The following is a 27,481-nucleotide window of genomic DNA, read 5'->3' on the forward strand; positions in this document are numbered from 1 at the left end:
TAGACTGCTATACACAGGTCAGCGGCGAATGTTATTTCATACATGATTTTGGTTTATCATATCCATGGGTGTTGAGGTTGTTGCCCTAAGAAACCCTGGTCTATTCAGTGCCATTATCCAGAATGTCCAGAAGAGGGCATCTTGTTGTTTCCTTGTTATATAGTTGATCATTGATGCTTTTCATTTAGTTATTATTTTCTCATAGTCCAAAAAGCTAATTCCTTAGTACTAGGAGAAAAAAGCACTATTATATATATATCAACAGAGGTAATATAAAGCTGTCTCATGTAGAACAGGTTTTCAATTGAACAACTTTTAAATATGACCATCTTTATCTCTTAAAAAGATTCCAATTTGGAGTTGCTACTATTTCTAAAGTAGTAGGCTTTGTAAAAAAATTTCTGCTTTTCTCTTCTGTCCAAAGTAAAATTGTTCAGTGCCGTTTAAAAGTTTTCCCAAAGTTTCAAAAATGTATCTGGCAATAATTTGCTCTTTATTTCAACGGTAATACAGATTTCTTTCAAAGACAAGTTAAAGCATCACTTCCCTACCATTTTAAAATTGTTACACCTTTTCTCCCTAATAAAGCTGATTCAGCTTGATATATAAAGCCAACAGAAAATTATATAAAATCTCAACAAAGTTATAAGACTGGTAACATTACTTTTTCACAAGGTAACTGTAAGTAAGATATTTTTAAAAGCAAACATCAACCAAAACAAAGCTCAGATGTGAAAATCTACTTTTTCCCTTCTTTTCCGTTCTGATTGTATCTGTCCTGGCCTTCACTACAGTTCTTATTGTCTGTAACTCCTTTATTAGATTAACACTGACATTGCAGGTATCCGTCAGGTTGTCCCCGAGGTCCCATTCCAGTAGAAACAGCGTCGTGTATAATGTATATACTTGCAATCTTTTGCTTATACTTTACATCGTATATACAGACATACCTCCCTGTACTGCACTCGGCTATTCCTATGTTGCCCTTTGCAGATGTTGCTTTTTTTTTTTCCTTACAAATTGAAGGTTTGTGACAGCCCTAAGTGGAGCAAGTCTGTTGGTGCCATTTTTCCAATAATAGCTCTTCACTTTGTAATCTCTGTGTCACATTTTGGTAATTCTTGGCACGTTTTCAGACTTTTTCGTCATTATTTACACTTCCTCAAACTTTTTCGTCATTATTTGATATGGTGATCAGTGATCATTGATGGTACTTTTGCAAGATTTTGACTCGCTAAAGGGTCGTGATAGTTAGCATTTAACAATTAATATTTCTTAAGATATGTACATTGGCTATTTTTTTTAGACATGATGTTGTTGCAAACTTAATAGACCACAGCATAGTGTAGGCATTCCTTATATATCCAGTGGGAAACCAAAAAATTTTTGTGTGACTTATTTTATTGTGATACTGTCTTTATTGTGGTGGTCTGGAACCGAACCCATGATGTCCCCAAGGTACTCCTCTATGATATTTAGGCTTTGGATTCTTTAGCATTCTCTCATAACTGCTTGTATTACCATTTCTACCTGTCCGAGGGCAAAGCCTTTATTATTTAGTTACATTGGTTTTATTCCTGATAATAGGGAAGTCTTATTTATGGTTGTCGTTTTGTTAGCTGACTTGGGTTTGATCTTTTCAGTGATGGACAGTCTTCAGCCATTCCTGTAGCCAGTATGGAGTTTGCAGCCATTTGTCTCCGAAATGCCTTGCTGCTGTTACCTGAAGACCAGCAAGATCCGAAGCAGGAAAATGGATCTAAAAACAGTAATCAGTTAGGCGGCAACGCGGAGAGCGGTGAGAGCAGCGATGCTTGCAGGTATCCCGACCGCTTCGACCTCCCTCGGCCAGGTCTGCGGGGCTTCGTTAGCTTTGTCCAGTAGATGAGTTCCTAAAATCTGCAGCCAGAATTTCCAAAGTTTTCTGTTTTGAGTGATAGGAAGTATGAATGTGTAAGTATTTCTGGGAAATTCCCTGGTGGCCTAGTGGACTCCACGCTTTCACTGTAGAGGCCTGGGTTTAGTCCATGGTTGGGGAACTAAGATCCCACAAGCCACGCAGCATGGCCAAATGTATATACAAATATATATATATATATATATATATATATATATATTTTTTTTTTTTTTTTTTTTTTTTTTTTTCTTTCTCTACAAGAGAAAAAAAAGGGGAAGGCTAAGTGAGGAGAGCATCTCAAAAAAGAAAAGTAGAAAGTCAGCTTTTCACCGCCATGAGGAATCATTGCAAGAAATCCTGCTGCTGTCAGAGATGGCTTTTTTAAAAAAACCTTTATTAAAATAAATACTTAAATCCCTAAAACTTCTCTTTTCTTATTATTTTCTGCCTTTTCTCTTAACATACTAAACCACTGACCTTCAGGATATTTCTGTATATTTCTGATTTTCTACATTAAATGAAATATTATGCCAATCTATAGAAATTGGGGGTCTTCCCAGGTGACTCAGTGGTAAAGAATCAACACAGGATTGGGAAGATCCTCTGGAGTAGGGAATGGCTACCCACTCCAGTATTCTTGCCTGGAAAATTCCATGGAGACAGAAGCATAGTGGGCTACAGTCCATGGGGTTGCAAAGAGTCAGACATGACTGACTGACTAAGCACTGAGCGCACAGAATTGGGAGAACTCTATCCCTAATAAAACAAACACTATTATATGTAAAGAGCTCTTTTTTACATATGGCACCTTTAAACTCGAGTCTTCCATCTCAGCATCTTTTCTAAGATGCTAAAAATATAATGTTTATTATAGAAAATTTGAAATAAAAATTTTGGAATTTTTTTCCCTCCATCAAGGGGTTATGCTTTACTGTAGTTGGTAAAAGACAACTAGAAGAATGAGAAATTTGTAAAAATACTGGAATGGTTTCCTTTATATAGTAGAGATATTGTTTTCTGTTACAGATTTTTTAAAGCGGTAGGGAAAAGAAGCTAATACATGGTATAGCTTTTTTTTTTTTTTTTTAATTTCTTGGCTGCACCGTGGAGCATGTGGGATCCCAGTTCCCCAACCAGGGATTGAACCTGTGTCCCCTGCATTGGAAACACAGAGTCTTAACCACTGGACCACTAGAAAAGTCCCTATGGTACAGCTTTAACATGTTAGTGATACTGCATTACCAAGTATTTTTCAGTTTGATTCTTTTACACTTTTTTCATAAAAAAATTGCATGAGAGTGGGGATAGGGAGATGAAACTTTATCAATATATTTGATTATTTGTGCTCTTCATAATTAGGACTCTATCTTTATTTTAGCAGTAAAAGCCACGATGGAGACAAATGCATTCCAGCTCCACCTTCTTCCCCATTGAGAAAACAGGAGTTAGAAAACTTAAAGTGAGTATCTAAACAAAATTAGCATTGCATTGGTCCTTTATTTTGTTAATATTATGAATTGCATTGATTAAGTGTCAGATATTAAACCAACCTTTCAGTCTTGTGATTTAAGCCTACTAGGCAGGATGTATTTATTACCTTTTTAATAAACTGTTGGATTGAATCTTTTTGTGAGGAGTGTTTGCTCCCATGCTCACAAGAAAAGGTGGTCCATGCTCTTCATTCCTGTAGATGTCTTGTTTAGGTGTTAGTTTCAGGGTTATGCTGAACATATGAATGAGTTGGGAAGTACTTCCTCTGTTTTCTGAAAGAGTTTATCTAATATACGTGTTGCTCCTACCTCAGATGATTGATAGAATTCACCAGTAAAACCATCTGGGCTAGGGTCTTTGTGGGAAGGGTTGAATAGTGAATTGAAGTTCTTCAGTAGTTAAGTGCTATTCAGATTTTCTATGTCTATCTCTATCAGTTTGGGTGAGTTATATTATTGCCTATGTAGATTTACAAACCCCATTATATTTGCTTTGAACAGTCATGTATATGTTAAAAGAAACAGAGCAGTCATTTATGTCTAACTACATGAGTACCATTTCCTGATGATTCTAATTTTTATAGAAAATCATTTCCCTTCAATCTGAAGATCTCCCATCAGTTTTTCCTAAGGTTTTATGTTGTTTTGTTTTCCTTTTTAAATCTAAAGTTGTCTTCATTTCCTCTTCATTCTTGGAGGATGTTTTCATCGCATAAAAGTGCTTTAGGTCTTGTTCTGTTTTCAGTCGGCTTTTCCGAGACGGCACCGCGTCGTCTCTGGCCGCCAGTGTCTGACCTCAGCCGCTGCGTTACAGGTGCTGTTTTCCTGTCCCCGTGGATTGTCTGTGTTTCATTCAGCAGTTAGACTATGATGGATCTAAGTGGGCTTTTCTTTGGTTTTAACCTCCCTTGGTGTTAGCTGACTTTCTTAAATCTATAAATTTATCTTTCAACAAATTTGGGATGTTTTTGACCAGCATCTTTTCATGTTTTGGAAATAGGGTTATGGAACCCTGGAAACATTTGGAAATGTTTCAGCATCTCTTTAAGAATGATTTCAATAATAGGACTGCAAATTAAAATGGAAAGAAAGAGCCATGATTGCTTATGTTTTCACCTACCAAGTTGCAAAAAGTGACGAGAGTACAGTTGAGACATTTCTATATTGCCAGTAGCATTGTAAATTTTTGGAAAGCATTTCATTTAATCACATTCTTTCCAACAAGCATTAGTGCTAATCTGTGCTAGCTGCAGGGGAATCAGAGGTAAAAGAAAAGGCACTGCTCTCAGTAGCAGATGGCAAACACTTAGGAGAAAACGGCGTTACTTAGTAGGCTAGTTACCAGGTGGTGGGATATGGGGCGTGTCCTTTCTTCTTGTGATAATTTGATCACCCTAATAAGTGGGGAATGACTTCACGTTATAATTTTACATTTCTTTCAATCCAAGGTGCTCAATCTGATGCCAAAGTTTATTGATCACCTATATTACTTTTACTGTGAACCTCCTATTGGTAGGATTTACTGTTTTATTAAGGAAATTGATCTTTATCATTTGTCTTATAACACTGTTTCTGATATTTAGTTATAAAACAGTTTCATGTATTAAGTATCATATTTATCAATCTTCTTTACTTTTTTCCCCCATTTTGTGCGGTGTTTAGAAAGGCCTTCTTGCCTCCAAGATTTAAAGAATAATTTAGCCACAGTTTTCTAGCACTTTTTGTTACACTGTCACAACCACCAATCTAAATTTTTCTTTTATCTAGAATTTATTTTATATAAGCTTAATAATGTAAGGCTCTCTCCATGTTTCATGTAATTTTTCATAATATATTTGATTAATTTCATTTACCTTTCCAAATAAAGCTTTGGACAGAGCTATAAAATGCTAAGATTTGTGTCTAAATAGTTTACAGTTACATTTTTATAAAATAAAAATAATAATAATAAATAAATAAATGTGTGTGTGTGTGTGTGTGTGTGTGTGTCTGCATGATAAGTCTGGAGGGATCTGTGTCAGAACCTTCATAGTGGTGGGATAACTGATGATTTTTATTGTTACTGGAATATCTGTTTCTTCCAACTTTTAAAACATGAAGTTACTCCATTAATCTTAATGAATCTCTTTGGAGGAAAGACTGGCCATGTGCCCTTTTCTGGTCGTGTATCATCAGATCAGTGTGTTGATGGCATGGCATCACTGTCAGCGAGCTTAGGGCTCCAGGCACCCTGTTCAACAAAGCAACAGCCTTTTTTGTCTGCGCTGAGTCTTTGTCGCTGCCCCGGCCCTTCCCTGGTTGCAGCGAGCAGAGACTACGGGCTACTTGTGGTGTCTGGGCTTCTCTCGTGGAGCACAGGCTCAGCAGTTGGGGCGGACAGACTTAGTCGCCCAGACCAGGGATCGAACCCACGTGCCCTGCCTTAGCAGGCAGATTCGTAATCACTGAACCACTAAGGAAGTCCAAACAACAGCTTTTTATCTCTTTATTCTGTCAAATTCCCACTTTGCAGTAATATAACCTCTCTTTCCTGGGTTATATATATGTGTAAATTCCCACTGTATCTTATTTTTGGGAAGAAAGCATTAATCTTCTGATTATATGAGGAAAATCTAAACGCTCAAATTTAGTTAGAAATAAGTTGGTCGTTTAAGGTTTTAAAAGCAGCGTTTTTGTTTTTAACTTAAGGATAATTAAATTTTTTTCCCAAGGTTTTATTTAAATTTTCTTGAATTCTTATTTCCTATATGAGTCAGAAGATAGCAAGAAAATAAAAAATACTATGACAAATTACTGGTGAAACAATGACAAAAGATACAAAAGAATATAGCTATGGAGTGAAATAAAATGAAGTTAAAAAAAATCAAATTCCAACCATATAGCTAAAATAAACTCACTATGTTGGATTTTTGTCCTGAGTGGAAACGTGAAAAAACAAAGCAAATTAAGTAAAGCTAATCTAGGTTTGGTATAAAGTGAGCTGATGTAAAAGGATGGATTGTAAATTTCAGCCAAGGCTGCATTTGGGAAAACGCTTTAAATTTGCCCCAGAAATGTACAGTTTCCCCCAGGACGCCTACTGTTTGCTACAGTCGTCTCTGTCTGTGGGGCCACCACATTTCACACGTACCTCAGGGCTCCTCTGTCATTAGTAGGTTACTCTGTAGGGTGAAGAGTCCAAGTACGGTAGAGGCCCTGCAGTGTAAGTGAATCTTAGCCAATCTCAGGCTGCTTTCCCTCCTGTTGGGCGGCAGCTGACCAGCTTCCTCTGTGTCCTTCCAGTGAGATTTCTCATTACCATCCCAGCATATATATATATGGATTTTTACACTACAGCCATAGCCTTCTACACTGCTCTGTACCTTACTTTTTGCATTACAATGTGTCTGTAGAGATAGTTTGTATCAGTATAGAGCTCGGTTTCATTCTTTCTAATGGGTGCATTAGACTTCCCTGGTGGCTCAGACAGTAAAGCGTCTGCCTACAATGCGGGACACCTGGGTTCAATCCCTGGGTCGGGAAGATCCTCTGGAGAAGGATATGGCAACCCACTCCAGTACTTTTGCCTGGAAAACCCCATGGGTGGAGGAGCCTGGTAGGCTACAGTCCTTGGGGTTGCAAAGAGTCGGACACGACTGAGCAACTTCACTTTCACTTTCACTAATGGGTGCATGCTGCTGCTGCTAAGTCGCTTCAGTCGTGTCTGACTCTGTGCGACCACATAGACGGCGGCCCACAGGCTCCCCTGTCCCTGGGATTTCCAGGCAAGAACACTGGAGTGGGTTGCCATTTCCTTCACCAATGCATGAAAGAGAAAAGTGAAAGTGAAGTCGCTCAGTCGTGTCAGACTCTTCGTGACCCCATGGTCTGCAGCCTACCAGGCTCCTCCGTCCATGGGATTTTCCAGGCAAGAGTACTGGAGTGGGGTGCCATTGCCTTCTCCAGTGGGTGCATACAATTGCATTATATGGACGCATACAGTTGCGTTTTATGGATATGACTATTTAATGTTGACTTATAGTTACAATGTTGTCAGTTTTTGCTGTTATAAATAATGCTGCGGTGACTTATCATTGTACACAGTTAAGGGGAATCCTTTATGATGAATATTTGCAGCAATATTTGAGTTGGATTTAATTTTTCAAGTTTATTTGAAAGAGTGCTAATCTTAGGATTGCTTTATGTGTGCATGTAATTTAAGATGTTTCTGCTTCCACACTGGTTGAACAGCTACAGAGTTGTGTAATTTAAATTTACCTTCTGTAAGGGGCACTATAAAACAGAAGGGTATGTGCAGGGTGGCATTCATCCTCTCAGAGAGTGTTGTGCCTTTCACAGCTGTTTGCTTTCCACACATTATAGCAGGAGGATTGGTGGTTTTCAGAGAGAAAAAAAAATTACTTCCCTATTTTTGTGGAAAGGGACAGAGGGTCTCCATAGGGAATTCCATCATCATAAAGTGAGGTAAGATGGGTTTGCTGATACATACTAACCTTTTTTTCTTATGGAGCAGATGGGAGAAGGGAAATGGAACAAGATGGAAGGAGCCTTAGGGTAGATTTCTAAAAAGAACCGCTGGGCAGGACAGTAGTAACCATAATGTGGAGACAAATGGTGTGGGGGAAGGACTCGTAAAAGATTTGTGTTGTAATTTTCAAAGCTATAAAAGCTCTCAGCGTAGTTGGGTGTGTTAGAGGGCAGTTCTGTGGCAGGAGCCAGCTGTCTTCTGCAGAAAGGAGGAGCCTGAGCACATTGGTTCTCCATTGAGATCCTAGAATTGTCAGAGATTTTATCTGTTTCTAACCTGAATTCATTTATACGATTGGAAACGTGTATGAGGAGTGCATAGTTTAGTTTTTATGGACTATTATATTTGACCCCTCTGTGCTCTAATACCCAAGACACCAATGCAAAACCTCATTTCCTCTTTTCCAGCATAACTAATACGCAGTAAATTATCATGACTCTTCTAATGACCACTTCTTACTGTATGGATTCAGACAGAGCTTCTTGACTAGTTTCCTTTTCTTTTTTTTTTTTTTCGTTTGTACATGAATGAAGATGGTTCCCCCAAAAAATCATTCTAACCAAGTTACAGGTATGTTTTCAGAAGGCATAGGATACCGGAAGCAATTGTGAGATTCTGTATTAAAATCAAGGTAGCTTTCAGAAAAAAATATTCTCAAAATTAAAACAGAAATTTGTCCCCCAAGCAGGAAGAAGTCTCAGAAATTAATAGTTTAATCATGAGGCTCAGATGAATTTAGAGATACTGATACATTGGATCAAGAAGGCATGCATATAATGACACTGTAAGAATATTCCTTTATTTCCTAACCACCCAAAGCAAAGCCATTGGTTTCATGCGGTTAAGAAAACACGTGCGCAGACACGCATACTCACTCTCACTCCAGTCTTGAGTTAAATAAGTGCTCTGACTTACATTATTGAAATGAAAGGTGATTCTATTTCTCAGTTTTTGTCTGAGAGAAATGAAAATTTGTCCACGTAAGAATTTTAAAGCAGCTTTTACTTTTGATAGACAAAAAGTAGAAATGAAATAGCCTAGGCATGTATCAGTGGGAGACTGGCTTAACTAAATTGCTGGCTAGGAATTTCCTAGTTGTCCCGTGGTTAGGACTCCAAGCTCCCATTCCAAGAGGCAAGTGTGTGATCCCTGGTTGGGGAACTAAGATCCCACATGCGACTCAGTGCAACCAAAAATTCTTTCTAACATAAATAGGGACTTCCCTGGTGGTCCAGTGGCTAAGACGCCATGCTCCCAACGCAAGGGGCCTGAGTTTGATTCCCTGGTCAGGGAACCAGGTCCTGTATGCTGAAACTAAAGATCCCACGTGCCCTAGGTAAGATCGAGTGAAGCCAAATTAAATTTTTTTTTTTTTTAATTTTAAGAAATAAAATAAATTACAGGCCACTCTGTATATTGGAATACTACTCAGCTGTAAAAAGAACAAGCTGCTGCTGCACTAGTCAACATGATGCAAATCTCAAAACATTTTGTTTCTTCTTTTATTCAGTGTAAGGTACCTACTGTACGATTCTATTTATACCATTTGTACGACAGGCAGAAGCTATCCTAACTTATTTTCATAGAAATGGGAACAGTGTTTGGGGAATTGACTGGAAGGAATCTTTCTGGGGTGAAAGAAATATTCTGTATCTCAAACTTACCAAACTGTACATTTAAGATGATGTATTTTAAGATGATATAAAAATCATACCTAACTTTAAATGGTTTTAAGAAATTTTGAAAATTTTCAAAATTCATAGAACTCTAAATATATTCTTTGGGGGAATACAATTAACCAATAATGATTCATGAATGGTCAGTTTCTCTGACATATCACTCATAGGGTGACATGTGGAAAACTTGGTGTTTTAAGAGCAACAAAAAAACTCTGCTTGTATTTTACGTGTATTCCTTAGACCCTAAAGCCTCAGTATCTAAGATCACAATCACTCATCACTGGGCCCTGAGCACGTGGGACACGGCTGGTGAAAGGCACACACAGATGTATGATACACACCTATTTCAGGACTTCTAAACCCGTAATATATGTCAGTAATGTTGTGTATTGATTATGTTGAAATGACATTTTAGATATATTGGGTTAATTTTAAAATATGGAAATTAATTCCACTTTTTTTTTTAATGTGTCTACTGGAAAATACAAAATTACACTCATGGCCCCGATTACATTCCTCTTGGACAGTGCTGCCTCTAAGGTTTTAGAACCATTTGAAGTGTTTGTATTTTTTGACACGTGGTTTTTACCAGTGTGTGATACTGTTCCTATGCCAGTTTTCTCACATGCCATAAAATTTAGCCGAGCGTCTCATCAGAAAATTTCATCTTTAAAAGGCCTAACTCCCAAATGACTCTTACAGTGCAAAAACATGTACAGGGCTGATATTTTGGCCATGTGCTTTGATTTAAATATTAATGTTGCCACGTGCATTTGGGAGATAATGATTTTCTTACACACTATACACACCTAATATATTATAAGGGTTGACTTCTTACACTATACACACCTAATATAAGGGTTGACTCTTTTTTAAGTCAAAATTTATTGACTATCACTGATAATTGGCTTAGCGGTAACGAATCTGCCTGCAGGAGTCGAGGGTTCAATCCCTGGGTCAGGAAGATCCTCTGGAGAAGGAAATGGCAACCCACTCCACTATTCTTGCCTGGAGAATCCCATGGATGGGGTAGCCTGGGAGGCTACAGTCCATGGGGTTGCAAAGAGTCAGACAGGACTTAGCAACTAAACAACAAAATAACGGATCACATATTTTTAAAACAGCTGCATTGAGATATAATGCACATACCATACAATTCACCCGTGTAAAGTGTACCGCCCCGTGGCTGTTAGTCTATTCACAACATTGTGCATCATCGCCGCAGTCAGTTTCAGAGCCGTGCGCCCTTTGGCTGTAACCCCTTTCTCTTCAGCCTACTCCCCAGCCTTAATCAATCCACTTTCTGTCTCTCTAGATTACCTGCTTTGCACTTTCCTGTGAATGGGATTCTGTAATATGTGGGTTTTATGACTGAATTCTTTCACTTACAATACTGTTTTCAAGGTTCATTCAAGTTGTAGCCTATATCAGTATTTCATTCATTTTTATTTCTGAATAATATTCCGTTGTATGGATATACCACATTTAGTTTATTCATTCATTTTGGATTGTTTGCATCTTTAGGCTACTAGGAATAATGCTGCTCTATACATTCATGTACAAGTCTTTGTGTAGACATGCTGTTTATTTTTCTACCTAGAAGTGGAATTGCTGGGCCCCATGGTAACTATTTAATTGTTTAAGGAATTACCAGACTGTTTTGTAAAGTGGCTGCACCATTAACAATCCCACCAGCAGTGTATGAAGTGAAGTGAAGTGAAGTTGCTCAGTCATGTCTGACTCTTTGTGACCCCATGGACTGTAGCCTACCAAGCTCCTCTGTCCATGGGATTTTCCAGGCAATAGTACTGGAGTGGATTGCCATTTCCTTCTCCAGAGGATCTTCCCGACTCAGGGATCAAACCCGGGTCTCCCGCATTGTAGACAGATGCTTTACCGTCTGAGCCACCAGGGAAGTCCAGCAGTGTATGAGAGTTGCAATTTCTTCACATCCATACCTACCGACACTTGTTATTCATCTTTTTTATTATATTGATACATTGTAGTGGGTATGAAGTGGTATCTCACTATGGCTTTGATTTGCATTTCCCTGAAACCTAGTGATGTTGAACATCTTTTCATGTGCTTATTGGACACTTGTATCTTTTTCTTTAGAGAAATGTTTATTGAAATCCTTTGTCTGTTTTATAGAGGGGTTGGTTGTCTTTTTTATTGTTGAGTTGTAAGAGTTACTTATATATTCTAGGCCCAGGGTCCTTATCAGATATGCTATGCTAAGTCACTTCAGTCATGTCCGACTCTGTGTGACCCCATAGATGGTAGCCTACCAGACTCCCCCGTCCCTGGGATTCTCCAGGCAAGAACACTGGAGTGGGTTGCCATTTCCTTCCCCAATGCATGAAAGTGAAAAGTGAAAGTGAAGTCGCTCAGTCGTATCCGACTCTTCGCGACCGCATGGACTGCAGCCTACCAGGCTCCTCCGCCCATGGGATTTCCCAGGCAAGAGTACTGGAGTGGGGTGCCATTGCCTTCTCCGTTATCAGATATATGACTTGTAAATATTTTCTCCAATTCTGTCTGTTGTCTTTTCAGGTTTTTTGCAGGTATTTTTGAATCTCAAATATTTTTGATTTTGATAAAGTTCAATTTATGTTTTATTCTTTTATTGACTGTACTTCTCGTGTCATATCCAAGAATCCTCTGCCAAATCCAAGGTCATGAGATTTACCCCTATGTTTTCATCTAAGAGTTAAAAAATTTTATTCAGCACTACATTTAGGTCTTTGATCCATTTTGAGTTAATTTTTGTATATGATATGAGCTAAGGGCTCAACATATTAATCCTTTTGCATAGAATATCTTATTAATAGGCTTCCCTGGTAGCTCAGACAGTAAAGAATCCACCTGCAGTGTGGGAGACCTGGGTTTGATCCCTGGGTTGGGAAGATCCCCTGGAGGAGAGCATGGCAACCCACTCCAGTATTCTTGCCTGGAGAATCCCATGGACAGAGAAGCCTGGCAGGCTACGGTCCATGGGGTCGCAAAGAGTTGGACATGACTGAGCGACTAAACACATCTTATTAATAGTAAAGAAAGAAGTCCACAAGTTTAGTCACATTAACATTTCATTGTTGTGTGATATTTTAATAACTGTCCTGGGTATGTTGCATGGGTATGTCTTATATGTTGCATATTACAGGACATCTTTGTTATTCATTCTGAGATTGTGATATTAACAAACTTTTAATTTCTAAAGATAAATTAGAGGCTTCTCTAGAACCTGGAAAAGAGTATAACAGAACTGGAAAAGGGCAAGAAATAATGTTGGGGCCAATATGGGAAGTGTCCGTATGAGAAAAATCAGCATACAAAATAAAAACAAAATTTCAAATTAGTCTTTTTTTTTTTTTTTTTTTTTGGCTTTCACAGTTAATTTCAATATTTCTTTCTTTCTTTTCTTTTTTTTTTTTAGTAAGAGGCTCAAAATGGATAAAAGGAAATGTTCGGACCAAATGTTCGGACCAAATTTAACTCGGCCCAGTTATTCCACAAGTATAAATTATGGAACCTTAATTGGTTCTTATAGACTTCTGATGTGACACCCAGTGAATCATTTCCCATTCACTTAAAAGGGACCTCCCGTGGCCCAGTGTTTATAAAAGAGGATGAGCCAAACAAATGGTGGATAATATAAATATCACAGGCAGTTTTAGTGTACTTAAGGAATCCTATTTCTTCTGGTCTTAGCCAAGTACTTCTATTGTAGTTGGAGAGACATACCTAAAACAGTATCGTGACTAATAATCTCCTGACTCTCATATTGCTCTTGTTAGGAGCTCAGCCCCGATTCACTCTCTTAACTGGGTCTGATCTACGGAAACGTGTTCATCTAGGAAACTCTTCCAGAAAAGGGAACCTGCCTGTGGGATCCATCCTTCATCTTATCAGCAGCTTGTCTTCACACAGCACGATTCACATCTGAGTCCCGGGACCCCACTTAGATGAATGGTGATCGGATTAATCACAAGCCAGGGCTGGGATAATTCCTCAGTGGTCTCCCACTCTGGAGAAACCCCACAGGGCTCCTGCTGGCATTGGACAAATCGTTTAACCCGTTTGGGCCTTTCTTTCCTCTTCTGTCAAGTTGGGTTGCGTGATCTTACGGCCCTGCCGTGCGTGAGATGCTGTGTCTGTGATGGTTGCATTTCACTTGCTGCCTGGGGTAGGACTGGATTCCTTGAGATGCTAGATTTGGTTGAAGAGGAAAACTTCCTCAGCTTTTTTGGGCTGGTCCTCTCTTGGTATTGGATTTGGGGTGTGTTTATCAGTAAGGCTCTTAGTAACAGAACAGTTATTAGAAAGCGAAGTGTTTACAGAAGACATAAAGCTTTACATTTTAAGAGCTGGAGTTGACAAGTTTAACATTTTCTAGATTTCTGTAGATAAATGGAAACAGTTTGAAATGTACATTTAAAAAATTTTAAATCCAGTACCATATTCAATTTGTTAGAAGAAATTCTTTATAGGATGTTTTGAGCCAATTTTTCAAATAACATGTGTCACAAGGTCACTTTGTGAATTTATTTACCTTTGACAAATGGTGACTGACTGGGCTTACCCCCAGTGTAGCCTCTCTTGATATGGGTTGAGCTGTTTGCCAGCAACGGTCCATCTAGTCAAAGCTATGGTTTTTCCAGTAGTCACGGATGGATGTGAGAGTTGGACTGTAAAGAAAGCTGAGTGCCAAAGAATTGATGCTTTTGAACTGTGGTATTGGAGAAGACTCTTGAGAGTCCCTTGGACAGCAAAGAGATCCAGCCAGTCCATCCTGAAGGAAATGTCTTGAATATTCATTGGAAGGACTGCTGCTGAAGCTGAAACTCCCAATATTTTGGCCACCTGATGCGAAGAACTAACTCATTGGAAAAGACCCTGATGCTGGGAAAGATTGAAAGCGGGAGGAAAAGGGGATGACAGAGGATGAGATGGCTGGATGGCATCACCGCCTCGATGGACATGAGTCTGAGTGAACTCCGGGAGTTGGTGATGGACAGGGAGGCCTGGCGGGCTGCAGTCAGTGGGGTCACACAGAGTCGGACACGACTGAGCGACTGAACTGACTTTGCTGTTTTAGGCACTTGGTTTAGATTCATTTTACCCACAGAATATATGGCTTGACACATTTTAATGCTCAGTCTTAAATGGCTTGTTGCTGCAGTTTGGTCTTTTAAGGAAAAAAATTTCCCCATTTCTCTCCTTTCTTTGTTCTTCTTTTTTGTTCTGTTCTTTACCAGGGGTTGGCATTCTGTGGCTCTAGAGCCAGCTCCTCCAGCGTGTGGAGGGGCGGGCGGGGTTGTATGGGATCCCCCACGGTGGAGGGGTGCGCAGCAGGGCGGGTGAAGCAAGCATGTCCCTTCCCCTGAGGTATAGTTCTTCCGGTCTGATGACCTGTCAGATCCACTGAGCGGTTGGTCAAGTAGATTGGACAGTGACTCGAGGAAGTGGTGGAGCAGGTTGGGGCGGCGGGGGGGTCAGTATTTTAAGTAGCAGCTATCAGAAGTGAAGCAATTTCTCCAGAGCCAAGCGTGTTTCTGGTGTTACCAGTTTGCAGGAATTATGCAGCGTGGAGTGTTGTTTCCCAAGAGGAAATAGAGGGTGAGCGAGAGGGTGTTAAGAGATGCCTCAGGGTGGATGAGAAGGCACTCCATCCGAGAAGAGGAGTATGAATGTTAGTTTCATGCAAGGGAACATACTTGAATGTGATGACTCTTGAGCAGAGAGTTTTGCGTTCACGTATTCAAGTATTTTTTAATAGGGAGCTTGCTTTAATAGTAGAATCTTTCACCCTGTTCTGATTTGACATGGTGTCTCGTGGGGGAAAAGGTAAAAACTGAGGAAAACCAGTTTTTACCTTGTACACAATTATAGTTTGGGAAGTAGAATCCTGCTGCAAATCTTACATGACTGATTTCTGGACCCAAAGTGGGCTTGACAGTGGGCTGGAGCAGTAATAGCCCCCCTACTGTCAGGAGAGGCCAGGGCAGGCTTTTCCCAGCAAGCCTGCCTGAGGCGAGGCCTGTCCTAGACTCTGGCCCTGGAGCCTACGTCTGGAAGCCGGAGAGGAGTTGGCTTCCTCAGCAAGGTGGCCTGCCACCTGGGCAGGTGGGCGTCTGGGTGCCAGAAAAGTAGATCTGCGGTGCTGAAAGCTGAATCTTACAGTGCTGGCCTGTTAAACACCTACGCAGACACTGAGAAATTGCTCCAGCCTTTGTGTAGGAAACAAAAGAGGCAAGCTTCTGCTTTTAAGGAGCTTGTGTTTTGCCCTGGCCTTTGGCAAGAGTCACAGACGGAAACGAATATTCAGCTGTGTGACTGTCATTCAAGTGGCCGTGAGCTGATGATGGCCTAGGGCCTCTGGAGACCTACGCCTTTATTTTATTTTTATTTTTTATTTATTTATTCTTGACTGCTCTGGGTCTTGGTTGCTGCGCACGAGCTTTCTCTAGCTGCGGCGAGCAGGGGCTCTGCTCTAGCCGTGGTGGGAGGACTTCTCTTGTTGCGGAGCGCGAGCTCCAGGGTGCGCAGGCTTCCGGAGTTGTGGCACATGGGCTTAGTTGCCCCGTGGCATGGTGGGATCTTCCAAGCAAGGGATCAAACCAGTGTCCCCTGCATTGCAAGGCAGATTTTTAACCACTAAACCACGAGGGAAGCCCAAGACCCCGGCCTTTAAAAGTCATTCTTTCTCTTCATAAGCAGTGCATATCTGAGTGATGAATGAATGTTTATTGCCATTCAAAAAAAAACTATAAATAAACCAAAAGAGGAAATTAAGTCACCCTAATCTCACCACACAGAGCTCATCACTGAAGTGCTCCTGAAAACAGGAGATAACCAGCCAGTGCCTCCCTCCTTTGGGCCCTGGAGTCTTCCATCACAGAGGACTCCCCCTGGGCGTCGTTGCCGTGGGATGGCCTTGTTAGTGAAGACAGCTGTTGGAGACATGAGGATGACTGCAGGCTTGTCGGGAAAATCCCTTTGGTAGTGACACTGCTTGCTGCCCTTAAGCGCTCGCTTCTGTGAACAGGGTTCAGATTTTAAATTAGGTGCTCAGTAACAAAATTTAAACTTGTAACGTTTCCATTAAATTCTGTTTTCTTCCTGTTTAAAAAGGCAGATTATGGGACTTCCCTGGCAGTCCAGTAGTTAAGGCTCCATGCTCCCAATGCAGGGACCGCAGGTTCTATCCCTGGTCGGGGAACTAAGATCCCTCGTGCCACACAACACAGCCAAAAAGTAAAAAGAACAATAATAAATGATAAAAAGATAGGTTGCATGTGCATGCATAGTTATGTATGCACTAGAAAAATCATAATGTAATCCATTCTTTATACTTTATTTTTAGGGCAGTCTTGTGAACTGACAAGCAGTGTGATAGTTTGGGAAGAACCATGAATGGGGAGTCCACGGCGTTGACTGTTAGTCCTGACCCTAGTCATATACTCCAAGCTAGAGAATATATTTAGTCACTTTGGATCTCAGTTTCATAAAGCAAGGACCCACACTAGGCAGTCTTCTAGCCCTTATCGTCACAGCTCAGGCCATCAATCTCAGTTTCCTCGTGCCAGTCTACTATTCTGCGTTGTCAGGGGTTGCAGGGCTACTTTTCCTTTAGTGGACAATTTTCTAAGGTTCCAGCAACCAGGAGTGAGGCAGTGAGGAGGAAACAGGCTGCTTGTGAATTTGCCCGCCTGTGGTTTTACCAGAGGGGCATTTCTAGTCAGAGAATTTCAGAGTTATTAGAAAACTGTGTTGCTAGGATGGTCACATTCTTCCCAGACTGAAATTACAACTGGAGTGCACTTCATGATATACATATGTATTGTAATTTGTAAACATAACTCAAAACCCTGTATCTAATGTCAGGTCATTTGTGGTTGGCCATTCAGACCTCATTTCTATTTGACAAGGGTTTATTTTAAGATTGCTTTGTGGAGCGGTTGTTTAACATTCAAATGATCTATTAGTGTCAAGTCTTTAGCTAGAGTCGTTTTAAATGAGCTGCCTGTTAAGTAGAAAACCAAACAGAAGTTTACGTTTCCAGCCCAACCTAGCCAAATCAGTGTAACTTACATTTTTATCTTCACATTTATTCGTCCTGGTTTTTTTTTTTTTTTTCCTTGAATATTCATTTAGGATAATAGTACCTATGTGAATGAAATTCTTTTAGTTACTGTTGATACTGTGGCTTAGCAAAAGCGATAGACTTCTTAATACTTTCAGAGAAGAATGCTTTACAGTAAGCTGAGCTTACTGTAAAAAATGGATTTTTTTTAACATCCGAAAAAATGGATTTTTCGGTAAGTTAATTGTGTTTCTTAGCAGAGTCGCAAATGTGCTTCCATAGCTTAATTTCTAGGATATTAAAAGAAATGTTATATGGGAGTAAGTTCCCACTAGACACTTAATGACATTTTTTTAACAGGCTAAGCATATGCTGTTGACTCCAGAGGGTTATTTTGTGGGAGATGGGATGGAAGCTAAAGATGATTTAGGTAAACAGCTAAACTGAGCCTCAGGTGGTGGTTTGTACATCCTTCTAATTCTCACCGTTAGCACTGTGGCTTCCCCGCTCCTTGCCTGGCGTCCAGGTTGCCACAGCCGGCAATCTAGGCCGTCCTCTCCTCTGTAACAAACGTCATCCTCGCCGCCCTGTGACTCAGGTCTCCTCAGCCCTCGCCTTTTGTGTTCCAGATGCTCCATACTCGCCTGCAGTGCCTACGTGGCTCTGGCTTTGGGTGATAACCTTATGGCTCTGAATCACGCAGATAAACTTCTTCAGCAGCCCAAGCTGTCAGGATCTCTGAAGTAAGTGTGACTCACCCTGTGTGTTTGTTTTGTTTGGAGGGTTTCTGTGACTCTGTGGTGCATATTGCCTCTCTGACTTCCCCAGTGGAATGTAAATTATCTTAGGGAAAGCAAAAAAGTTTCTTAATTTGCTAATTTTTTTTTGTTTGGTAGTGAAACCTTTTTTCACTTGTTGCACTGCGAGGGTTATTGGAAACGGCTGCATGCGGAAGCAGAAACTCTGGACTCTGTATTCTGGGTCTGAGGGGGCACATTACCACATACTAGCTCCCAAAACAAGCTGAGTCCTCAGTGAAAAGACCCACATGAAAAGGAGTTTGGTCAACAGGATAAATCTGCTTTGAATTTAAAATATTTTCCCAAACAACTGCACCATTTCCAGAGAGCATGAGACTTACTTAAACTCTTCAGATGCCTCTTCAATATTAATGTCATTGTCACTCTAAAATTTTCTAAAGCACATCATCTTTCCTTTTATGAAAATTAAGTAACATGCAGCATTCTTTGAATCTTTATATGATGCTGATGCTGGAAATTTTATCCAAGGCCATGTGTACTCTGCGTAACATCAGGACAGTTGCTTTTGCATTCTTCCTGTATGCACATAGTTACACCTTCCACAATACGTTCCTTTCCCTTTCAGTGGCCTTTGTAACATGCAACACTTAGAACTGTGAGGTCATACCCTGAGGAACAGTTCTGTAAATGTTTGTTTTTGCCTTTTATAAAAGTAGTACTTTATACAAGCATCTACGGTTAACATTGATTGGGACTTACCTAGCGGTCCAGTGGTTAACACCCCATGCTTCCAAGACAGCGGGGCACGGATTTGATCCCTGGTCAGGGAAGTAAGATTCCACAGGCTGCACGGCGAGGCCCCCCACCCCCGCCACCCCCCGCAAAAAAAAAAGCATCCAGGAACTTAGAGACTTTGTCACAATTCAAGTATGAGAGCTTCTGCTCTCCTGTGAGAAAATTTCATCTACACTCCAGGCCTGGAGGGTCCTGGGCTTGAGATCAAGGCAGTCAGGTTGCCCCAGTGCTGAGAAGTACCAGCCAGGAACCTTGGCCTGTGCCTGCCAGACACCCGCTGCTCAGACTGTGCTGTGCATGGCCATCGGCGGAGCAGAGTTTTGTGTATGTATTTCTTTTAAACAAAAATGAAATACAGATCCTTGCTGCTTTTTTTTTTAATTCTTTGACTGACATGGTCATCACTGTTGTGAAATAATCCTAATTAGATTCTTTCCTTGGCATTTGTGGCAGGGTTTTCAACCTCCTTTATCAACTTCTTCCCTCTGAACTTCAAAGCAACAACATTCTTAGGTTTTATTATTTCTTGAGGGATTGGCCATGTCTGATCATTTCATCTGTAATTCTCTTTAACCATTCTACCCTCATCTGTGGTTTCTAATCACGAGCCAGAACCCCCATCTCTGCAGTGAGGATAAGCCTTTGTGCCTTAGACAGCCCAGGTACCACAGCGGCTTTACCTTCGTGTACCTCGTCCGAAGGTCTGGGCTTTGCGTGTCATGAAGGCATTTAATTTTTTTTTTTTTTTTAAGTAAATTCACAGAATTTGAAGTGGTTTGAACTGGTTCTCTGAATTTGTATGTTTATGGGTGGGAGGAGGGTTTTTTTTATTTATTTGGCCTTGCCAAGGCATGTGGGTTCTCAGTTCCCTGACCAGGAATCGAATCAGCACCTCCTGCTTGGAAGCATAGAGTCCTAACCACTGGACCACCAGGAAAGTTTAATGTGTCTGTGTTTTATAATGATTATTGGCTTATGGATTCTGGTTTAATGCAATTTTTTAAATATCTTATTTCAAAATAAATTTAAAGTTACTGATTTTTTAAGTTGTCATTTCTAATAGGGTATCTGGTGGGGAAGCAAAATGGAAGAGCATTACATATACAATAGATTAATAAGAACCTAATTTGTAGCACAGGGAACCCAGTGCTCTATGCCGACCTGCATGAGAATAGACCTAACAAATAGTGGGTATGTGTATGTGTGTAACTGACGTACATGGCTGTGCAGCAGAAACTAACACAACAGTGGAAATCAACTATACTCCAGTAAAAATTAATTTTAAAAAGTGGGGGCATTACAGCTGCTGCTAGTTAGAAGAAAGAAATTGCTCAATAAAGAGATAGCTCTTAGGAAAAAAAGAGGGAGAGATGAGATGGCTCTTGGGAATTCCCTGATGGTCCAATGGTTAGGACTCCGTGCTTTCACAGCTGAGGGCCTGGACTTGATCCCCAGTCAGGGAATGGATCCCACAGGCCATGCAGCAGAGCCAAAAAGAGAAAAGAAAGAGAACTGCTCTTGAGTGTGCACAAATCCCAGAAAATGGTCAAATTGGAAAGAGTCTAAGGTTTGAGGACTCGAGGACTGAGTCTGTGGACAGACTCAGTTGGGACAGGCTGGCTCAAGGAGATGGGAACTGAACTGGCCTTTCAGAGGAGTTAGGTTTTGGCCCGGCTTTGCACCCCAGGAGGCAAGGCTGCAGGCAGCGCAGTGGGGTGTCCGCCCAGGACAGTGACGGGAACAGAGGAGCCTTTGGGGGAGTGAGACGTTGACTGAACACAGGAAAGCAGAACCCAACTGTGGAGAGCTTTAAATCTACAAAAGTTTAATTCTCAAGTGGAAAGAGTCATTAGGATTTTGAGCAAAGGATTATTATGTCTAAGGCTGTTTTAATTTTGAGAAATCAATCAGATGATCTTGGGGAAAATGGCTCAAAGCAAGACACTGGAAGAACCAGGCTATTGTAAACCTGGAGGAAACACATCTGCCTGGCAGTAGCTGCACCCGGGAGAGAGGATGTGAAGGGGAGGACACTTGTGCAGTATAAGTGAAGCTGATCCAGGGGCTTCCCTCATGGTCCAGTAGTTAAGAATCCACCTGCCAATGTGGGGGACACAGGTTCTATCCCTGGTCGGGAAAGATCCCACATGCCGTGGGGCAGCTAAGCCTGAAGCCCATGTACTACAAGCACTGAAGCCTGCAGGCACCTCGAGCCTGTGCTCTGCAACAAGAAAAGCCACCACAGCGAGAAGCTCGTGCCCCGCAGCTAGAGAGTAGCCCCCGCTCACCTCAACCAGAGGGAGCCAGCATGCAGCAAAGAACACGGACCCAGTGCAGCCAAAGTTATAAATAAGTTTAAAGAAATAGAGCTGATCTGACCCAAACAGAGTCTGGTGCCCCGGTGCCTTCTGGCTGATTTGGCAGCACAGGCTGCTGCTGCTGCTGCTGCTGCTAAAAGTCACGTCCGACTCTGTGCGACCCCATAGACGGCAGCCCACCAGGCTCCCCGTCCCTGGGATTCTCCAGGCAAGAACCCTGGAGTGGGTTGCTGTTTCCTTCTCCAGTGCATGAAGGTGAAAAGTGAAAGTGAAGTCGCTCAGTCGTGTCCGATTCTTAGCGACCCCATGGACTGCAGCCTACCAGGTTCCTCCGTCCATGGGATTTTCCAGGCGGCAGCACAGGCTGGAGAACCCTAACTCTGACCCTCCACTCCCGGGGCACACACCCTAGGATCTGCCACTTCCTTTAGAACTTCGCCGCTTTCTGATGGTATTTTCTGTATAAATAGAACAGCATACACTTGTCAACTGTATTTTAAATTTTTATTGAAATACACTTGATTCACTGCCCACTTTTAAACTGCTGTCTTGATGTGTGTCATCCTTCTTAGCTAACATAAAAATTATTGTATTTTTTAAGATATTTTTAAAGAGAAAAATTTAAGTGATTCTTAACATACGTGAAATTTTTACATATACACCAGATTTTATTATACATTGGGTATTTTTGTGATGACCTACGTTTCAATTTGAAACCCGTTTTTTTTTTCATTTCAGGTTCCTGGGTCATTTATATGCTGCAGAAGCCCTCATCTCTCTGGACAGAATCTCTGATGCTATTACTCACTTGAACCCAGAGAATGTCACTGATGTCTCCTTAGGGATCTCTTCAAACGAGCAGGACCAAGGTTAAGGAAGACATGTTTGATCAGAACTCTTCACCATTTCTACTCCCTTTCCGTTGTTAACTCAGGACATATAGAAATTTAAGGGCACGGTTGTGAAGGGGAGGGAGTTATAGGTCGGCAGTCTGTAGTTGCGGCCATACTTACTATGTACTAATTGCTAAATTCTAACTTTTGAAATGCTGATGGTGTTAGAGCGGTTTGGGTTTTTTTGGGTTCTTTTAATTTATTTATTTGGTTGTTTGGAGCCTTAGTTGCAGCATACAAACTCGATTGCAGCATGTAGGATCTAGTTTCCTGACTGGGGATTGGACCTGGGCCCCTCCTTTGGGAGCGCAGAGTCTTCACCACTGGACCACTGAGGAGTTCAGAATGATTTGTTTTTATTCTTAAACTGTGTTTTTCTCTGTTGAGGGATTCCACAATCCCAGGGAGAGTACACATTCAAAAGTTGGTTTTAAATCATGGCTACATTTTTGAGGGAGCAAGACTAGAATTCCCTTTATTTGAGGTTATCTCTCAGACGTGGGGTGCTGGTGGGTGGCAGGTGGCATTCTCGTGTCTTTTATTAGAACCTGTGTGCTTGGGCGCCGAGTCATGTCTGACTCTTTGCAACCCCATGGACTGTAGCCCTCCAGGCACCCCTGACCATGGTGCTTCTCCAGGGAAGAAGATTGGAGTGGGTTGCCATGGCCTCCTCCAGGGCATCTTCCTAAGCAGGGGTGGAAGCCAGCTCGCCCACGCTGCGGGCAGAGTCCTACCATCCGCGCCACCAGTGTTAGCGCCTCCACTCCGTAAACAAGGAAATACTGGGGCAGATGGCCTTAATACTAGATTTCCATTTCCTAAAGAAAATCAAGCGTTTGGAAAATATACTCTTTTGTCTGGCCCCCTCAGATTTATGTTCTTGTCTTTGTAGGATCAGACAAAGGTGAAAATGAAGCAATGGAATCCTGTAAGTAAGACATTTTGTAAAGACTTCAGTAGCCCAGACTGCTTCCCAAAGACTCGCCCTCGAGCCTCCGTGGCCTTCCTCTGCCGCCCGAGGACAGCCAGGCTTACTTCTGGGCAGCTTCGCGGGCGGTGGACGGGTTGCCTCCGAGCCCTGGCCTGGCCTCTTCACGCGGGTCTGCTCTTCTCCCCAGCCGGGAAGCGGGCCCCTCAGTGCTACCCCAGTTCCGTCAGCTCGGCCCGGACCGTGATGCTGTTCAACCTGGGCAGCGCCTACTGCCTGCGGAGCGAGTATGACAAAGCCCGCAAGTGTCTCCACCAGGTGAGGCCGGGCCGGGCCGGGTGCCTCGTGGAGCAGCTGGCAGGGGCTTGGAATTGCTGGGCTCTGTCATCCTGTTTGCCTTCTGACTTCTGGTCAGTTTGTTAAACATTGGAATGTGACTCCTCCAGACACACTCTTTTTAAAAAGTACTCACTTGGCTGTGCTGGGTCTTAGCTGCGGATGCAGGGCCTTTAGTTGCTGCTTGCGGGATCTAGTTCCCTGAGCAGGGACTGAACTCAGGCCCCCTGCACGGGGAGCACGCAGTCTTAGCCACTGGACTGCCAAGGAAGCCCCCAGACATATTCTTGCAACGTACACAACTGACTGTTGTTGCAAATGAACCTAGGCACCTAATGGAGAGTTGTCCTGAAAATTTTAATCATCAATATTTCAAAAGATTGTTAACCACATCTATATCAGTGCTCAGTCAAATCAATAATGAATGGTGTTCCATATAGTTGAACCCAAGGCAGCTGTAAACCTTGCATACTAAAACAATAAAATATCTGAGACATATTTTAAGTGAAAAGAACAAATAAATGCACAACACTTTTTATGTAATCCTGTATATGCATAAAGGATCTCTGGATGAATACACCAGAAGCCGCTAACATTGGCTTCCGGGGGTGACAGGAGAGATGCGGTGTAGCTGGAGCACTGAGGTGGGAGACTGTTCCCTGGATACCTGTTTGAATTGCGTGAATCTCTGTCCACTCAAAAAGTTAAATTACAGATAAACCTTTTTAGAAAGAAGGGTTCACAAAGTCAGTACCCAAGAAATTCTGCACACGATAAAAGTCCCTGGCGCTGTGTAACTAAACTAGACCTCTGACTTCTCCCACCCAGAGGGGCCGCATCAGCCGGTCTCGGGAACTTTTGATCGGGGCTCTTTAGGTCCCCTGCCCGTCCTTGGAGCAGTCACAGGCAGGGACCCAACCTGTAGTAGGGGAACAGGTACTGCCATCAGCAGCCCCAGAGGGGTTCCACAGAACTGGGAAGGGCTCATCCTCAGATGCATGTTAATGCAGGACATTCCTGGCGGTCCAGTGGTTAGGCCCACGCCTCCACAGTAGGGGGCATGGGTTCAGTATCTGGTTGGGGAGCTAAGATCCTACAAGGTGCAGGGCATGATCAAAACAAAACAAAAAACAAGCATAGGCAAGAGCTAGAAAAATCCCAAGCAGGAGAAGACCAAGAGAGAAGGAACGCTTTCTCCTGTTAAGAACTCGTTACGGACTAAGCAAGGGAAGATAAATATGTACTGAAAATTACATGTCTAGTTTAATTGTGAGGGATGAAGACAGACAGCTGAGGGCCATCCGAGCAGAACTGTAGTGTCCCAGTGAGCTCGAGTAAGTTGGCTGACTCGACATTGGTAGGTTGACATTCTTTTTCTTTTCTTGGCATTACTCGGAGTTTGTATCTTAAGCTACCCGTTTCTCATGGGTCTCTCTCTTGTTTTGAATGAAGGCGGCCTCAATGATCCATCCCAAAGAGGTGCCCCCTGAAGCCATCCTGCTGGCCGTCTACCTTGAGCTACAGAATGGTGAGTGGTTCTTCTCTTGACTATAGCCCTGCAGAGAGCCAGAGATTTTTGGTGTCTGCTTTTTCTCTTAGAAACGGAAGAGATATTAACCATCACATTCTTCTAAACAAGGAAGTTTCTGATATCTCGCAAATTCTTAGTTCTTGCAGGTTAAGTGTATATCATTTTATCTGTGAAAATCCAGAATAGCATAACTTCTGACAATTATAATTCATCTCTACTAATTAACCTTTCTCTTAGGCATCCAAATGACTCTTAATTGAGAACCTGAGACAGAGTGCAGTGGCTTTGAGTTGTACACCTTAGTGTTTTAAACACAGATGTCGTTAATAAGCTTTGCCGTAAGCCAGTTCCTGCTGAGGATTTTTTATTCAAGCCTAAATCCAGGTCATGCCTCTGGGGGCATATATGACCTAGAAGAAAGGCTGTGGGCCCTACATGAGAGATGATGTGAAGTAGAAAAGGAGAGCTGAATGGGAGAGATGAGGGGGGGACAGAAGCATTAAGAGTTGTTCGTCATACCCCCTTGCTGATCGTGGAAATCCTTACAAGCCTCCCCTCTTTTTATTGCTGAAGAAGGCGCCCAGCAGGCCTCATCCTCCTGAAAGGCGTGGCAGGGTTAGTGCACAGTCTAGAGCCCTTTTAAGTTCTCAAACTGGGCTCCACCTTAAACTCAATACAGAGCTTCTAACAATTCTGTCCCCTAGCTCACATGCTGAATTTCTTAAATCAGCATTTCCCAGGATGGTGCAGGGGCATTACGTGATTCTAGTGCCCAGCAGCGGTCGCAGACCACTGCTCTTCTCCATCATCTTTTCCTCCCTTTTGAGACTTGACGGGCTTGCTTTGTTAGGTGGTGCTATTGTTATATGCTTTTTTGTAATGGGAAGTGTTTTTATAGGTAATACCCAGCTGGCCTTACAGATCATCAAAAGGAATCAGCTGCTCCCTGCAGTGAAAACACTCTCTGAAATGAGAAAGAAGCCAGTGTTCCAGCCCGTCCACCCGATCCAGCCCATCCAAATGCCAGCGTTCACTGTGCAGAGAAAGTGATAGCGTGCCCGTGGAAAACTGTTACCTGAGACCCAGGGGAATATTTACAAGCCTTTTTAGTTGTATCACAGCAAAATGAATAAAAGACAGATGCTGAAGGGTGCTAGTTTTGAAGACACAATTTTGAAACGATTTTAGCCCCTGATTTTTATTTTGTTTTTTTGTTTTTTTTTAATTTTTTTTGGCTGGAAGCTTAATACAGTTAAGGATTCATAAACTCATTTTCATCTGTTTTCCATATAATCTTTGCTAGATTATTCATTTTAAGCCATTATGTGATATATCTGTCAAAGGCAATTAAAACAGTCTTATCAGAACAGTCTCGGTAAATACATTTTGTCTTTTTTGCAATGGTTACAGTATGTTGGCATTCAAGATTTCATGTTAAAGTTTTAAAAATGGATACCACATCATGAGCAGATGAGTAGCCAGGCCAGAAGTTGCGCAGGGCAGAAGGCAGGGGAGGCTGACGTGTCATGACCTAGTTGTGACTAAAGGGGCCAGAAAATGCATATAGTAAGGCCCGTAGGGCTAGTCAGGTGGGTTAAGAAGCGTTGACTGATAGGAATCAATTACAGCTTAAAAATTACAGATGACAACAAACAGCATTCAGGGCACTGGCCACGTTCACCCTCCTGTACCGTCAGGCAGAAGCACCAGTTAGGGAGTCTGTGAGCAGGGAGTTCAAGGCTCATCGCTAATCACGTTGCAGATGCAAATGGGAACTTAAAAGCTTCTTTCTCATAAGAGACAGGTATGTGTTGCGGGATTGACCTGGCCAAAATTTGTCGATAGGGTCAATATGTTAAACTTAAAAGCAGAAAAAACAAAACACTCTGCAGACTGACTCTGGAGAACCTGGGTAGCCTCCCAGTCAGTATCAGGCTTGGTGGCCTCATGAAAGCTGGCCGTTCAGGATCGTCCCTGCTGCAGCATCTCTCTAGTTCCTGACCTGGAAAACCGGGCTCACACTAGCTGAATGTACACGGTTCCTCAGTTTTCACAAATGGGAGAGGGGAGCGTTTAGAGAAGCACATGGTTTAGCAGAAGCTGCATCTGAATTATTCTGTTGCTGAAACCAAACATTTTAGTTAGGGATCTATAGGAACTGAGTGTGATGTGACCAGACACTACCCAGGAGTGACTTGGAGAAGGGGGCACGGTTTTCCTTCCATTTGAACCTGGGATGGGT

General features: G+C 42.0%; 1 protein-coding gene across 2 annotated transcripts in view; it reads left to right on the forward strand.

Moving 5' to 3' along the window:
• Window positions 1–26,606, forward strand: part of CNOT10 (CCR4-NOT transcription complex subunit 10) — a 58,575-nt gene extending 31,969 nt beyond the window's left edge. The window contains exons 12-19 of one of the 2 annotated variants that reach the window (XM_055558327.1): window positions 1,644–1,820; window positions 3,279–3,356; window positions 18,307–18,420; window positions 22,290–22,420; window positions 23,337–23,372; window positions 23,563–23,690; window positions 25,161–25,236; window positions 26,138–26,606. In XM_055558327.1, the coding sequence (XP_055414302.1) occupies window positions 1,644–1,820; window positions 3,279–3,356; window positions 18,307–18,420; window positions 22,290–22,420; window positions 23,337–23,372; window positions 23,563–23,690; window positions 25,161–25,236; window positions 26,138–26,289 (892 nt within the window). In that variant the 3' untranslated portion in view covers window positions 26,290–26,606. Of the gene's footprint in view, window positions 1–1,643; window positions 1,821–3,275; window positions 3,357–18,306; window positions 18,421–22,289; window positions 22,421–23,336; window positions 23,373–23,562; window positions 23,691–25,160; window positions 25,237–26,137 lie in introns of both variants that reach the window. The other variant, XM_055558326.1, reaches the window with a different exon arrangement.
• The last annotated feature ends 875 nt before the right edge of the window (window positions 26,607–27,481 follow it).

This window comes from Bubalus kerabau, chromosome 20, assembly GCF_029407905.1.
Source record: "Bubalus kerabau isolate K-KA32 ecotype Philippines breed swamp buffalo chromosome 20, PCC_UOA_SB_1v2, whole genome shotgun sequence".
Classification (NCBI taxonomy): domain Eukaryota; kingdom Metazoa; phylum Chordata; class Mammalia; order Artiodactyla; family Bovidae; genus Bubalus; species Bubalus kerabau.